This window comes from Pseudonaja textilis, chromosome Z (genome assembly GCF_049901715.1).
Source record: "Pseudonaja textilis isolate UNSWEBS1 chromosome Z, rPseTex1.2, whole genome shotgun sequence".
Taxonomy (NCBI): Eukaryota; Metazoa; Chordata; class Lepidosauria; order Squamata; family Elapidae; genus Pseudonaja; species Pseudonaja textilis.
The window spans coordinates 26707697-26724016 of record NC_142008.1 but is presented as its reverse complement, the minus strand read 5'-3'; the positions used below and the strand labels follow the sequence as shown (position 1 = coordinate 26724016).

The 16320-nt window shown below is 44.4% G+C and overlaps 1 protein-coding gene across 1 annotated transcript; it reads right to left on the bottom strand.

The window, feature by feature from the left end:
- Positions 1-8959: 8959 nt before the first annotated feature.
- PTF1A (pancreas associated transcription factor 1a) lies at positions 8960-10806 on the bottom strand. Its single transcript, XM_026706233.2, is given in 3 exon segments — positions 8960-9162; positions 10139-10667; positions 10669-10806. Coding segments are annotated over 3 exon segments (870 nt in total).
- Between the last annotated feature and the right edge of the window lie 5514 nt (positions 10807-16320).

Here is a 16320-nt window from a genome sequence, read left to right as displayed (position 1 = left end):
AAACAAACCTTTTGGGGGTTTCCAACTCGTGGAAAAAGAGAAAGCATCAAAACACGAAGAAGAGAAAACCACTAAATGTGCATTGAGAAACGAAAGAGGATAAAGCGGGCATCCGGCAGAACCACAAAAGTGCATTCTCGTCCCCAAGAACTTTTCTCGGCTCTTTAGATTTTGTGTAATTCATTATCATCTGCTCTTATGAAAAAGCGCATAAAAGAGACAAAAACAACAAATATCCCAAGAATAGGAAAATCACACTTCTGTTTGTCCGGAAGTGATATCAGTTAAAAAGAGAATTTAAGGGGATTCCTCTCCAGAACAAGGGGCAAGTTAACAGGCAGCCATTGTCTAGCCCTTCAAAAAACTTCAGTTAAACACCAAATGAGAATCTTCAACTTGACCTTGGAAAGGCTCGGCGCCTCCAGCTAATCTATCAAACCACCCCAGTGACAATGATGTATTTCCAAGTATTGTCAGATCCTGAAAAGATTGATAAATTCGCCGCTGTTGCACCCAGAGTCAGCGCTCCTCTTTGGAAGGAGACACGCTGTAAAAAGCGCACCTCCTCATCCCCAGGTCGTTGGGTGGGGGGTGGAATAGCGGGGAGAGGAATGAAAGACCGCGGCGAAGAGAAACGAGCCCCCTTAAATCAGTCTGGCCATATTTCCTGAAGGAGCACAAGAAAGCTGGAGACAATCCTTCTCATATTTAACGCAATATTTCTTGGCTTTGGCGAGGAACAAAAGTCATAGCAAGACGTCTTTGTGACTAATTCAGTCAAAGGGTCGGCTCTGGTTCCCCTGCCGAAAGGTCACTGTCGTTGTGTATGGTCCACCAAGGGGGGGTTTTCACAGGGAAAACGGAGCCAGCTGTCCCTGTCACACTCTCCACACTGGGGGAGCGCACACTGTGCATGGTTATTAGCTTCATTCTACACCTGCAAAACCTACCCATTTCCAAGACTTTTCAAGGCTTTTTTCCCCTTTTCTTTTTGGACCCCTTTTTTCAGCCTCGTCCACTTTGACAACAACTATTCACGTTTTTCCTGAAAAGGACTGGGAAAGAAGGGGGGGCGCTTTCTACGCATTCTAGTGAGTACCCATTGAGCCTCTAGCTAAAGGAGCTGCCTTCCACAAAACAAACTTTGACAAAGTCCCAAATAGTTTGCACTAACGTGGAAACGGGCTGTTGCCAACTGAAGTAACCCTTAGCCAGGGTTTGGTGAACAAAGGAGCCACGCTCGCTCCCCTGGGAAAGCTAGTTCTCCATTTCTTCGCCGGCGTCTAAGCGCTTTACCTGTGGCTGTCCTAGCTGAGAGAGACAAAGGGCGCATTTCCCCCTTTCCCCCTTTCCTCCCTAAAAATACACTGCAGAAATGGAGAGCGGCCTGAGTCTGCCAGAAAGAATCAGGCCGATTGAGAAATATTTAATAATCTGCCGATGCCCCCGATTGATTGCTAGAGCGTGCGCCAGCCTTAACTAGCACAGAAGATTGGCCTGGGCAGAAGGGTGGCTGGCTTTACGCGAGGGCGGGAGCGTTTTCGGGAGGCAGGATTGGGACCCAGTTTCTGCTCTTCTTGCCCTCCTTCCCGCCCTAGCCCCATTAGCTCCTGCTAATGCTCTGCTCCCCGTGCATGGGCAGAAGTCTAAGAAATAGCCAAGGCCTGCAGACACTGGGGGACCCGGACATGTCAAGTGTCACCCATTTGCCTTAAGACAGGAAAGCCTGTCGAAGGCCATTTCCCAGAAGAAGTGGGTTGATTTGTTTCTTTGCCTCGGTATGGCAAGCTCGGTCTGTTTTGGGAAGCCTCTGGGCAGGAATATGGCATCGTGACAGGCGCTCAGCGCAACAAGTTGCCTTCAGAGCAGGTGCGCGGGAAGGAAATTGGAATCGGGGGGGGCAGAGCGGCGAATAAGCCCGGAGGCTCGGAGAGCTTTCCTGGGCTTCAGAAAGTAGGCTGAATCTAAAAAGGGGGAGCCACCACGTTCCTGGATACCTCTAACCTAAGCGGCGGTGGGACGAGCTTGCTAGGGATTGTCGGCGAGCGCCTAGATTTTTTGGTCAGGAAGATCCAGTTCTTCTCTCTGTGTCAGCTGCCTAAGAAATGGTTCCGACATAAAGGCGGCGTTCTCCCCTTTCCTGCTCCCTCGGAATGTCCGCAGCTAGTGGTACATCTCTGTCCCGCTCATTCAAGCCTCAGGCAAGCCCATGATAACGGGGCCCCTCTTGGAGACCTCCATGCGCAACGATGCCAAGCAAGCGGATACCGTTCCTTGGCTGCCTCTTTCTAGCAGATCAGACCTTCAACAGCAAGGAAAGGGGACTTAAAGTTCTGGCAGGGGAGATCTTCCACTTCCCGGGAGCTCGCGAGCCGGCTTCTTGCCGACTCCCACAGACCCCGAGTTTTTAGGGGAGAAGCAGGGCGCATGTGCGTCTCCAGCCGGGGACCGTCCTAGCCGTTTGCCTCAGAGCTTGAGGAGAGTTTGGCCAAGCTGCCCAGAAAGGCGCCTAGTACTCGAGAGTTGGACTCAAAGCACTAAGCAATCTGACTGAGACCTTTGGGGGTTTGCCCTGCTCCTGATAATGACGAACTGAGACGTGGGGCGGGGGGGGGCAGCCGGGGTGGAGGCGAAGAGAGAAGCTTTTAGAAGACCCAGAAAGGCTCCTGCGCACCAGGCTGGCGGCGCGCTCGCCTGAGAAGGCAGCTCTTTCTCCCTACTGCAGCCGCGCGCCCCTCATTCACCGCTACAGCCCTCATCCCCCCCCCCCTCCGCCCTCTTTTGTTCGCCTTAAAAGTAATGCTGCGAATTAAAAGAAATGGCAATGTTTTCTGCCTACTCGCAAGTCCCAGAGAAGGGCCCTTGAGCTTGGCAAAATCAGGCGAATCATTCAACGTGCCACCCCGCACCTGTGATCTTGGCATTGAAAACCTTGCAGACCTATTCCCTATTAAACTTAATTATTCTCTCAAGCACACAATGGTTGAAATGGAGCAGGTTGGATTCTGTTTATTGGTCGTAAATGTTTTTCTGAAGATCTTCTGAATGTCATTGTTAGCTTGTTGTTTGAGGCTGCCCTCGTTCTTTCAGCCTAGAGTAGCCTTGGACTTTTCAATTTTCAATCGTAACATCTGCTTAATCGTACGGATCAAAATATGGAGACACAAAACATATGTAATGGTGGATTTGTTAAATCCTGGTAATGAGTTATTAACAAGGGAAAACAATGGGCCAGGATTGTGAGAGCCTTATGGTAACAGAGTCACTTTATGCAACGCTTGACGTTCCCCTTCTTGATAAATGGAACTAAGGTCTGAACGCCAGGTGATAGCAAGAAAATCAATGTCTTTAGAGGCCGCCATGGAGACGTTTTTTTTTTCCTGTGTGAAAAATTAGAAGACATAAAATTTAATTGGCTGATAGGAGAGGGGAAAGTAGTGGTCTTGACTTTAATTGCCAGTTGAAGGCTTAGCAAAAGGAGACAGAAACAAAAACAAAACAAAACAAAAACCCAAACAAAAAAACTCGAAACTCAGGCCTGTTTGTTTGCTTGCATCTCAGCTCTTACTGCAAGTGTTATCATTGAAAATGTGTTTTATTATATAACATACGTCATGCTTTACAGTTCCCATATTGTGTCAAGACAATGCTTAATGGTACATTAAAGACAAGCAAACCATGCCAACACGTCTTGGAGACATTGTAAGAGCCTCTCTCAATCTCTTTGCTTGTTTTAGGCAGCTGCAGCCCAGCACCCAGAAACACAAAAAGAACAAGTTTGAAATACCAGGTGCATCCGAGAGAAACTCGACAGGGATTGATATGTTATAGCCCAGGACATGAACCTAGCAATAAAGATATCATTTTGATTGTCTGCGACTTCCACGCCATGTAAAAAGCAAGAGGCACCCGGGAAGCCTCATTCTGCTGGCAGCGAAGCCTTTTCCCATCTCGGAGTCCTCCTATCTCCCTCAGCCAAGTCCGAGCACCTGTTGGCCAGACCCCACATCCCGTCGTGGGAATCGTTGCCTGCCGAGGCTTCCAGATCTAGAAAATGCCATTTGTTGTGGAATGAGTGTGGGTCCATTCCCACAGGCTTCATGGGGGAGAGAGGGAGACAAAAAGAGAGAGAGGGTGAGAGGAGATTTAACGGGGGACCTTCAACTGGTGTTTGTTCATCCTGGCAGCTGGTCCTCGATGCCACCGCAAAAGAGACCTTAATGGAAATGGGATGAGTTCATGCCCAGCCGAGGTTTCACACCCCATATATTACAAGACTTAATCCCAATATTAGCAGATTAGAAAGCCTGGGAATCTCAAAGGGGCAGGTTCTCAGTCTCCATTAGGGGCAGTTTCTTTTTCACCCCATCTTTGCTTTTCAGGGAAAGCAGCTTCTTTTCCTGCACTTGGAGCTGAAAGAGATCGATGCCTCGAGGTTTTAATGGGATTTCTGGTTGTGGCTTTGTCCAGCCCGGGAATCCATCTTCCTTCCTTCGCTGGCATTGGGCATCACAAATGCTATTTATTTCGAAGGCAAGGATAGTCTGATGAATAGAAGTAGAAAGAAAATCAGGATCTTAGAAACCGTTGCATCATCGGCTGGTACTGCAGCAGCAGCCTCGGTCTGTCTTGTAGGCGTAAATCTTGGCATCTTAGCCCATTGGGAAATTGCCCATAGAGCAGCCAACTTTTCACCTTATAGTGTCTACTGAATGGATGGAAATCTTGTTCAACCTGAAAATTGAAAAATAGTTTAGATCTTTGCCAAAACTGCATGTTGCTTTTTTCAAGCTCATTGGCCAATTCCAATATTAGCTAGTAAACATTCTGAAGAAAACTTCGGAAACTAAGTATTTTTCCATCAGATCACTGCAAAGTTCTTTTAAAACCTTCAGGTAGTGGGTTATTTTATAGGTAGGAAAAAATGATTTGGTTTGATCCTTCAGCCCTTCCCCCAACCACAACAATGCATGCTGTTGACTTCCGATCAGACTGTTGGGGAGGGTGGGAGAGCATTATTTACTTGAATGCAAACGGACTACCCCAAGGGGAGGAGCTTATCTATGAATCTCTTTATTGTCGCTCTTAATTAATTTTTTTGGCAAGGGGTAGAGAAGGAGAGTAGAGAAAACATTGGTTTCAAAGGTTTGAATAGCTGTCAGTCATGGAAGCCCGCACGCTGGTTCCTTCCAGTGCCAGACAATATTATACAAGGACACGCGCGGGCGACTATTGCTGATTCATTGGTTTGGGAGGTGTTTGTGTGTGTTTTAATTTTCTTTTGAAATTCCCACGTCTGCCTTAAATAGCACTTTGGTTCGGGTCTTGGGAGAAAGATTGATTTCCCTTTGCATGTGGAATTATACATGGGTATCTATTTATGTATGTGTGTGTGAAAGAACACTCACACACCTTTTGGGTTATTTTTCTGGCCTTTCAAACATCCGCTGCAACTGTAGTGAAGGAAGCTGAGGAAGAGCGGCAAAGGGAGATGATCTGAAGATCGTTATTAAAGGGATTTGTCGAGTCAAACCAGAAGAGTCACATGATAGACAGACCCTGTGGTTTTTTTCCCCCCTGAGCAGCCCGGCTCTTCCGCTTGATCTGCGCTAGACTTAAGGATGTGAAGAGGCCATCCCTGAACAACAAAACGCACTCACGCCTTCAGGCGCGCGCGCGAGCGCCTCCTCACACCCGCAAAAGTGATGCCATCGAAGAGAAGCCGCCCCATAGACGCGTTGGGGTGGTGCAAAGCCACGGCCTCAGCAAGCCCCCCCCACCCCCCAGCTCCGGCTATTGAGCAACGGGCCCTTCCGCCGCTTAGTCTCAAGGCGTTCGAATCTAGCGGCCATTTGACTTTCTAATGAGCGTAAATGAAATTACATGCCTCCTGGAAGCGTTTGTGCCAAGGAGCCTTTCTGTGTTTAATGAGAGCCTAATACTGCACTACCGAATGGTAGCTGGCCTATTCAATCCTCCGCTTTCGCCGCCTGCTTTTCCTTCGCGGCTCTCGACAGTTTAATTGTGTTGGCCGGTGGATTTCTCCTGCTCCTTTTCCTGGGGGGAGGGGGGGGCTGCTCCTCTTCCCGCCGCCCGAGATTGCCAATGGAGGGCAAGGGAACTGAAATCTGGCTAATTGTCCTTCGAAGGGATGGTGCCAGACGGAAGACATGGGCCAGTTTGCCAGCCTATCTAGGTTAATGCAATTAGCCTGCCCGAGCGGGTGATGCGTTCCTGTTGCTTTCCGAAAGTGCCGGCGTAGCGAGGGGTCATTAGCTGTTTTGGGGCTCCGAGGACTGACCGCGGTTCCCATCCGCCTGCCTCTCCCCTCCCCCGGGCAGGAGCAGCAAGAACAGTGCTGGATCAGACATACTAGACCTGGGCTAGGCAGCTGGGCTTCTCCCGCAGATCCATGGCGTCTAACATGGGAAAATCCGCACCTGCGGCCTTGGCCAGCCGCGGAAGCAGAAGCGACTGAAGCACAGCCTCGGGGCAGCCAGAAGTCTCTGCAGCCTTTGCAGCCCTCGCCTTGGGGTGTAGAACTGGCTCTAAACTACACACCTCCGACCCTGGGAACCCCCTACTGTGCGGCGCTCAGTTTAGCCTCCTCGCTAGATCGATACATTTCGCAAACTAGGTTTTCATTCAATGCAGGGTCGTGGTCTCAGATGAGGATGTCCGTTTGCGGGGCGGAGGTGGGGGTAGGGTACTTTTCGGACTGTATCTAACTCACACCAGGATTACTTTTCAGAAGAGCTTCCCTTCTACAATTCCCCCATACACCACTCTACACACACACACACACACACAGAGTGGTGGAATTTGGAATAGGAAATATAGCAGACAAATTAGGGCTAAAATATGCTGGAAAATATTTTGTTTGTTGTTTTCCTGTGCCTTTAGGACAGCAGCAGATCTCACTAACAATGTTGAAAAGTAGATTGCCTTTATAATTAAGTTATACACCGGTAAGCTAAAGCCTGCAGAGAATCCTATAAACAGCTGCCAGGTACATTTACGTTTGGATAAGGCTGAATCTAGCCACAGGGACTCAAGCCACAGGGACTCAACAATCAAGCTTAGAACCAGTGGCCAGTTTTTCACCTGTTTCTGAAAGTGTTGATGGTGCTGTTGCTGTTTGCAATTATATTTTTAGAAATAGAAGTACCCTTACTTTCAACTGTCTGGTTCATAAAACCTTAATGAACACAAACTTTTGAAGAAAATCCTATGAAATTCTTAGAAAGACATGACGTCTTCCCATGAGCATAGGTGGATATGCAGAATCATATCTACTACAATAACAAAAATAACTCTTAAATATAATAAATTCATAGAATGTAAAGATTAAAAGGGATTACAGTAAAGAAACTTTCTGTACAATAATTCAAGTAGAATACATCAAGTGGAATAATTCAAGTGGAATACAAGTGAAAAAGGACATATTCCCATCAAATTTGTCACAGGAAAAATACTGCTGGCACCCCTCTGCAGACTTGATTGAGACATCAATATTCCAAGAGATAATTGCAAAAAACTTAAAAGATTATGTCATGTAGCTCAACCTTTTGCTATCAGCTAGCAGTCTATAAACTGGCAATTCTCAGCACACAGCTTAACAAAGTCTTCTTGAAGTTATTCAGTGAAGCAAAACTCCATCTCTTCTAATAAACTTGTTGCATTACCATACTACAGTACTAACCTTTGGGATATGCTGGTTTTCAAGTATTATTAACCATGTCAGAACTTGATTAGTTTCTGATCTCAGACTAGTGCTAGATATTGATAAGTAATCCAATGAAATACTTATCATCCTGAGCCTCCAGTGATTTTACAAACCCATTAGAAATGTTAGCTAAGCAATATTAATGAAAGTAGTAAAATGGGTTGCTGCTATAAGGAAACAAACTTTCTCACACAGAGAAAGACCCTTTAGTGAACCAACAAACCTGGATTGCAACCTTATCCATTGGATGTCACCCAACTTTTTACCACCCATGACTTATTTTTGAAGTGAAAAGCTTATTGGAACATTTCAATGTAGTTTTACCAGTTTTTAAAACACTTCATATTCCTACATCTTAATAAAGCTTTTCAGATATAAAGATTTCCTAAGAAGGCTACAATGTTGAAAAGCAGTCAGGATATGTGATAAAATGTTCCTTGGTTGCCAGTTAACTAGGGATTCTGGGAACTATAATCCTTATGCATCTGGAAGGCACTGGGCTTCTCCATACAGTAATATAGGATTAACATTTTTGCAGCATAGAACCAATTAGAGGGATGGTCTTTAAATAACAAATTTATTAGCTGAATACATTTATTAGCACAGAGTTTATTTGCTGAATCCTGCATCAAGACATCTCCTTGATCTGCAGAAACTTCCAGTATTTTATAAACAATTTAATCTAAAGTTCTACCTGAGAACAGATCCTCCTCCAAATAAACTCATTTTAATCAAAGTTTACTAATATTTTAATATAATTAACATATTCAACAAGTGGTAATATATTATGTTCACATTTCTTGGGAAACATTTTCCTTTCTAACAAAGAATTTTTGCAAAGGTGCTGGTGAATGAATCTACAAGTATTGCATATTTTAACATTAGGATAAATTATATAAATTATACATTCAAAAAAGAGCTCCATTCCCCCAGGTGTAAATAATAAATAGAAAAAAAGGTGATTGCTTAGAATACTTTTTTGTATTGTAAAGTACTTTTGAAAATATGTATTGTTAAGCAACACTGTTCCAATAAAGTAGAGGTATAAGTAGTCAGGGCTGGAGTTCTTTGTGCTAAGTTCAGTTGTTTGCTTGCAGATGAACGTTACTAGGTTCACACTGCTGCCTAATCAGGTAGTGAAATGTCTGTAAGCAACACAATCAAGCTTAGAACCAAGAATTCATACCACTGTATGCTGGCAGAATATTGATATTTTAAACTAATGTTCTCATGTTATGATATGAAATCAAATGGGGGCTCATTTTCAATATTGTTCACAGACGATTTGCTGATTAACTTTCTGGGGTCTTCTGGAGTCCAGACTTTAGCAGTTCTAATAATGTTTTGCTCCTTGAGTTGTTTTTCATCAGTCCAGGAGAGTGAATGCCCAGCAAGAGGAGGAAGTCCATAATCTGGGTCACTTGGAGAAGGTGATCCTGGAAGAAAGATAAACAAAGGAAGAGCATTAGACTGAATATTCTTACCATACACAGATTGGAATAAACATGTCATGAACGAGTAGGCAGCAATATAAGTTTTTCCAAATAACTAACTTCCCACTTTCTGTCACACTTGTGACAGGGAGTCAGCTAACTGGGGCATCATTTGCTGAGTATATAATATAGTCTTGAACTCACTCACCACTTAATCTAGCTATTGGAATAGTGTATCAATTTTTAAAGGAATTTAATACTTGCATAACCCAACACGATATTTGGGGAGAAAGCAGCTTCTCTCCATAGCTAGAGTTGGTTTTTTGCTTTTCCAATGGGCGTGCGCTTCTGCAGAGGTTATTATGTAGGGACCACCCTAATTTGGTTCTCAACTCCTTTTGACTGCACGCAGACATTAAGATTACTATGTGTATTGCTGGGTTTTAAGGGTAATAGCCTATCAGTGGTGCAGCGATTTGGATGCAAACTATCTACAGACCCATGCAAAATAGTGGCCTCTTCGAATTTAAATTCCGCCGCGAATGACTGTATCCTCTCAGTTGTTACCCCCGTCGGAGGATCGTCTTTGGGTCGCTGCAAGCACAGTTCACTAGCAAACAAAGGAAAGAATAAAGTTCTCGTGTCTGCTCGTGCATAAACTTGTGAGGAGTAGCAGCAACAGGAATAGCAGCCACCGGACAGACGCGTCTATGAGAAAGTCCGAACGCGAATGGAATCCTATTGGACACCTATTTTGTGCACCGAGTCAGGGAGTTCCAAAGCAAAGCTTTGGGCTGCGACGATCTCTCACTGCTCTGGAGAGAGGAGTGGGTTTAGGGAAAGCGGAGCGCTTGAGCTGGAGGACGGTCGTCTGCAAGGTTTCCACAGATGCACCGAAGCCACTGTGGCCAAGGAGTCTCCCTCTCTCTTTTCATTTGGAGCGCGCCTGACCGGGACGGGAAGCTCACCCTGCACTTACTTGTGCCCCGGTGGCAGATGATAACCTTCTTGGGCTGGCATGGGCTCTGGCTGCCCGCGCTGCGCAAAGGTAAGTCGGACTGGACCAGCTCGCTGAGGAAGTTGATGTAGCCAATGGCCAGGCGCAGTGTGTCCACCTTGGAGAGGCGCTTCTCGTAGGGCAGCGTGGGGATATGAGAGCGCAGCCCCTCGAAGGCGTCGTTGATGGATTGCATGCGCCGCCGCTCGCGCACATTGGCCGCCTGCCTCAGTTGCTGCAGCTCCGCCTCGGAGCGCACCCGCCGCCGCCGCCGCGCTGCCGCTGCCGCCGCCGCTGCACTCAAAGCCTTGAGGCTGCCCCTGGGCGACGTCGCCAGTCCGCAGCACTCATAGGTGAAACTGGCCGACGACGGCGATGAGACGGACGTCGAGAAGCTGCCTGGATCCGCCTCATAGCACCGAGAGAGTTCGGGCACATGTTCGGATGCTGAGCCCCCGCCAGCCCCGTCGCTGCGGTAACACCCCTGCAACGGCGGGCTCAGGAAGTCCACCCTCGGCCTCCAGGAGCTCGTCACCTTCCATAGGGTCGCGGGAAAACTGATCAGTGAAAAATTCCTCGTCGTCGAAGTAAGATTCTGAGGAGAAGGAGTCCAGCCCAGCAGGAAAGTGTTCCAGGAGTACCGATTCCATGCCGGATCTGAAAGAATGTGGGTCGGGAAAGGCGCCAGGCGAAGCCAGTTGTGGGCGAGTAGCTGCTTTTTCTTTCTCTGCTCCCCGCCTCCGCCTTTGGCTCCTGCGGCGCTACGATTTGCTACTGTTCCCTTCTGCGTATTTGCGCGCGTTCTCTCTCCCCGACGGAGGCTGCAGACTCCTAAGAACCGAGGACCGGCACGCGAGGATTCTTATAAGTACAACCGCAGGCGCGTGCCATTAACCAACATCACCAGCCAATCAGGGCTCAGTGGAGGACCTCCCATGGTCAAGGGGCAGTGGGAGGGGGAGTATACACCTAGGCTATATCTAAAGGGGGAGCGAGGGCAGAGAACGCTCTCTTTTGGTGTCTGCGTTCGCCGATTTCCTCTACCTGCCAGCAGAAAGTTTAAGGCATTGGTACAGTTACCTCCATTGTGCCCTGGAGGGATCCGAGGCTCTTGGGGTATCACGAAGCAACTCCCCGGGGAAGTTGGTGTAACCAATCTGTCTTCAGGCTTTTCTACTATCCAAATCTCGTCTACCCTCTCGTTCCATATGTGCAGAGTAGAGAGGAAGGGAAATCTAGTTCTGGTTTGGGCCCTGTCGGATCCTACTACCTCAGCGCAACTAGAATTGGCCTGGGAAAGGCTGAATAATTCCAGTCTAACATTATGCCCTATCCAAATTCCTGTTTTCATGAACTTTTAGTATTATTTATCTTGCTTTTTCCTGCTCAACCATTGCAGAGCTAAGGCTCATTACCTCCTCTTTAGATAGGTTATTAGATAAATTTTCAAAAGGGAGAGACACAGACGATTAATCTGAAGGCTTATTCTAGATTTTCAGCATTTAATAGATGGAGATACTTGTCCAAAACCACTTTCTCTAGAATAGATGAATCACCTCTCCCCCACTCTGTCCTTGCTACCTTGAATATCCTGATCCTTGACTTCAAAAGTTTGCCATTCCCTCCACAGGGAACAGAGTCAAGGCCATATCCTTGAGTTTTGTTATCTATTGTGATCGTGATATCAGATAGCAACCTTGAAAACCCACAACCATGGAATATGAAGACTCACTCCTGAGCATGTACCACAGTAAAGTGGGCGCATTGCACATGTGTCAGCTGAACTCGTGTTTTCCAGTTACAAGCTTGTAAAACTCAGATAAGTACATTCCTTGTATGTTTGTACAGCTCATTAAACCAAAATATTCAAGTTGATGTCCCTTGCTATATGAACCAAAATCAATTATTTCAATATATTGTTGTCCATAAACCATATTTCCATTTTGTCTTAGACAACAATCCATGATTCAGCATCTCTGATATAGGGTGTTGTGAGATCCAACCTAAGTGAAATCTTCAAATGAGAGAACTGCCCTGTTAGCTATTAAAATGTCCCAAACTGATGGCACTTGCAACAAATCATAACTCATCTTTCTAATTAGAAGGTCTTTTACCTTCCCTTCCCTTCCTCTTCTTCTCATGATGGCACCCAAAAACATTGCTATCTGAGACTAAGATCAAGACTGGTGTTGGTAAAGAGCTGCTGTGATGCCTGGGACAAGTTCCTGAAATTGTTATGACTTTCTTGCAAACCAGAATGCCTAAGATCGGATGCCTCATTTTGCCTGCCCATGCTAAGTCTGTAGCAGTCAGATGTTGGGATAACTTCTGGGAAACCACAATTCAAATCTATATTCAACCACAGAAGCTCCCTGGAAGACCTTTGGCAAGTCACCTTCTCTCAGCCAAATCCTTGGAGGCAATGGATTCTTCTTGCCTGGGGACAAAACGAAAGGATCTTGTCATGAAAGGGGGCCTCTCTCTTGAAGAAAAATATATCTAACAAAGAATGAAAGAAATTGAAGGGAGGTGTGTTAGGTCTGCTTTTCTTTACTGACAAAATGTGTTTACTTTCAAAATGTATCGGCTCAGGAGCCCGCCTCTTGTCTACTGCATGTCTATGCTCTTTACTTTGAATTGTATCACTACAATTAAGAATAGTTTCACCAAATCATATGCCATATGTGTACGATAGGAGAGTTACAGTATTAATCACTAATTAAGTTAGAAAATCTCATGATTCAAGAGCTTAAGGCTACTATCACCATCGTTACTACCTACTTCAACAAAATCTTCCTCATGAATATGGAGTCCACGTGGGCAAATTTGGATAGATTTTTAGCCTCGAAGCATTTAATACCATTCCACACCTGGACCAGCAGATTTTTAGGTTTAAAACATTGAAGAATTTCAACCACCTTTTCAGGAGTCTCCACAAATGTCTAATTACAAAAAAAGAAAGAAAGATATTTTGGCCTATGGATGGAGTGCTGTAGAATTAGAAATAACCCCTGAAGCAAATACAAGGTTTCTAAGCTGGCTTGTTGGCTACCATGCAACTCCTTCGCAAATTAATTACATATAATTAGATTATAGCTGTTTCGTGCAAGCCAGGGTGACCTAGGCAAAACAGAGAGTCTGAACAAGTATAAGAAACAATATATTACATGCTCAAAAAGTAATCCAGTCTTGTATGTTGTGCTCATATACTCCTCTCTCAAAGGATGCATAGATCTTCAGGTCTTCCTTTAGCACCCAGCAGCAGCCCCAGAGTGTCGCCTGGTAATAATTGTAGGGCAAGGAATGGATCTTTGCCACTTGCCAATTCAATAACACTTTCACTTCAACGTGGTTTTGATTTCCTCTCTTTTGGGAATGGAATGAGTCCAACCCTGAGACAGTCTGAGAATTAAACCTTTGTTCAGGGCCAGGCTGCTTTTCTGGATTTTGTTTTCCAGTTACCTCAGCTTGCTGAGGTCTTTGAAGCTTGGTCATTCATCATACTTTGAAATTGGGTTTTTTTTCCCCTAGTGTGAAGATAGAGGAACACTGTGCTCACTCTTCTGAAGTCAGATAACACTGGGTGTTTTCAACTAGACTAATCTATGTGTGTTATGTATGGGTATGGGTAGATATATATACTTTCTTTTGAGAGTAGAATTTCATTTTTAATGTGGACCAGTGTGCTCACAGTAAAAAAAAATGTCAATAAAGGCTATCTTATGACATCTCATCTCATCTTACCATCTTACTACAGCAATCTTGAACTTGACTACAAATGAGATCAGAACAGCCCACCACCTCTGCCACTTTGGACTTACTATGTTCTTATTTTAAAAATCAGTTCTTTTCATTTATAAAGCTGGTAGAATTAAGATTTCTATTGTAAGTCATAGCAATAAGTACATTTCAACAAACATTCAGCCTGTTGTAAAAAGATCAATATAAAGAAAAGACCAGGTAAATGTGATTTATACCAAACTAAGTATTACTGTACAGTGGCCTCACTCGGTATATGCTTCAGCTTCAGTTTCCTGCCAGCGTACAAAGAGTAATGAGTAGGATTGCATGCATCCATGTACAGATGGGATTTTCATAAGATGAGGCTAAAACCTAGGTGACCAAGAGTTCTAATCGTGTCTTAGGCGCAAAACCAGCCAACACCTTGGCCAGTCATTCTCTGTAAGCCCAGGAAGAAAACAAAGAGAGTTATTGCTTAAAAAATCTTCCCAGAATGACAAGGACCAGTCCAGGTAATTGCCAGGAGTCAACACTGATTTGAAGGTACAAATAACCTTAAACAATAAAGTATATTAAACTGAATGCTCTTAACTCTTATGGTTAGAGTTGGTCTGCATGCCATCCTTATTCACACAATCTGAAAGTTCTGCTCGTCACAGCAGAATTTATTTCCAGCTTAACGAACATGCACAGATTGAAGTGCTGGAATGATTTTAAAAGTGCTTTAAATGTTGCCAATATTAAACAACTGAAAACTATTAGAGCCACAAATCTACCTCAGTATTTGAGTTTCTGCCTTCAATTGATTCTTGCCTATTACATCACATAGAACTAATCTTAAGTTTTGTTAGAAGTACTATAAGTTTTCTCTTTACTTTTGCTCTTTTCCAAACATAATGACTCTTGTGTTCTTTGGAATTGGAGCATAGGATTGCTTGTGGCTTATTTGATCTAGAATAATAAGTGCAATCAAATAATCACTACTCCTATAAGTGACTTAAATATTCAAGATGCAACTTCCATGGTGAAATGTTAAAGATAGTCTTGCTTAAAATGCTAGACCTAAATCCCTATCCATTCTAGGGATTTACTCTCAGATTAAAAATGGTATAATGTTGTAGTGTGCATAGCTTCTGCAATGCTTCATAATACTTATATCTAGAGGGAAAAAACTGTTTTATATTGTGTCCCTTATAACGTTTGTCCTGTTTCTTTAACAAACAGGATTCTCAATCAGAGGGTGACTACTTTTTCTTCGTTTCTGCATATCAATTTGTGAGAAGATAGGGTGCTGACAAAATAAGCAGCACCTTTGCTCCTGTTGTCCTGTCCTTTTAAGCCCTCTCCCTAGCCAACACAACAATTATTGGCTATTAAATCTGAGAAGGGAAGGGTGTGGTGCTGCTGGTGTGTGGGAGACAGGGAAGGAAGTGTGTGAAGCAAATTAAAGCAGATAGGAAGAGACACTGTTCTCCAGCAGTAGGATTCATAGATTCATAGAGCAGAGGTCTCCAAACTTGGCAACTTTTAAGACTTGTGAACTTCAACTCCCAGAATTCTCCAGCCTGGCTAGAGAATTCTGGGAGTTGAAGCCCACAACTCTTAAAGTTGCCAGGTTTGGGGACCCCTGAGTTAGAGGAAAAGTAGTAGACATAGGAGACATGGAGTAGGGAGCAGTTCACACTAGCCTTTGATTGAATGAGTGAGTGAGTGAGTGAGTGTGTGTATTGCCTAGAGATCTGTGTGGTTGTACTAGCTCTCTTGGGTTTTAGAGCCCAATGACTTGGGCACACATAAAAGAACCCATAATGAAATGCATCAAACAAAATATCTAAACCTCATTTCAGTATACTTTAGGATGGCTAGAGCAAAAAGGTTTTAACATAATACATAAATTGCAAAATGTACTTATTTTAGGCAGTTTTAAAATTAATTGGACAGATTCATAGAGAATCAGTGATTAACCATAATAGCTAAGTTGGACCTTCATACTCAAACTCAGTCTGTCAATTATTAAGTTTTGGGAATAATCCTTTGCAATGGAACACACACACCACCACCCCCAGTTTTGCAGCTAAATGCTGCTTCTCAGAAGCATCTCAGTTTTATATAATCCCAACCAAGAATTCTTTTGTGTTTTTTAACTCAAAACAAGATTGTCCAACCAGCTTCTGATGCCAGAAATAGCCACCCACGAGTGCTTAAGAGTTTTTTTTTAAAGCTTGTAGTATGAAAACAGTGGTTAGTTTCTATAGATGAGGAGGAGGAGGAGGCAGTGGTGCTATCAGGGAAAACTCCACAGCAAATTCTGAGTCTGATCAATATAAAAGAGCAAAATGACCTCTAGATACAAACAGGCTGCCGTCCAAATCAATGGAATAATATGCATTTAAAAAGAATTTCCCTGTACATGATACTAAAAT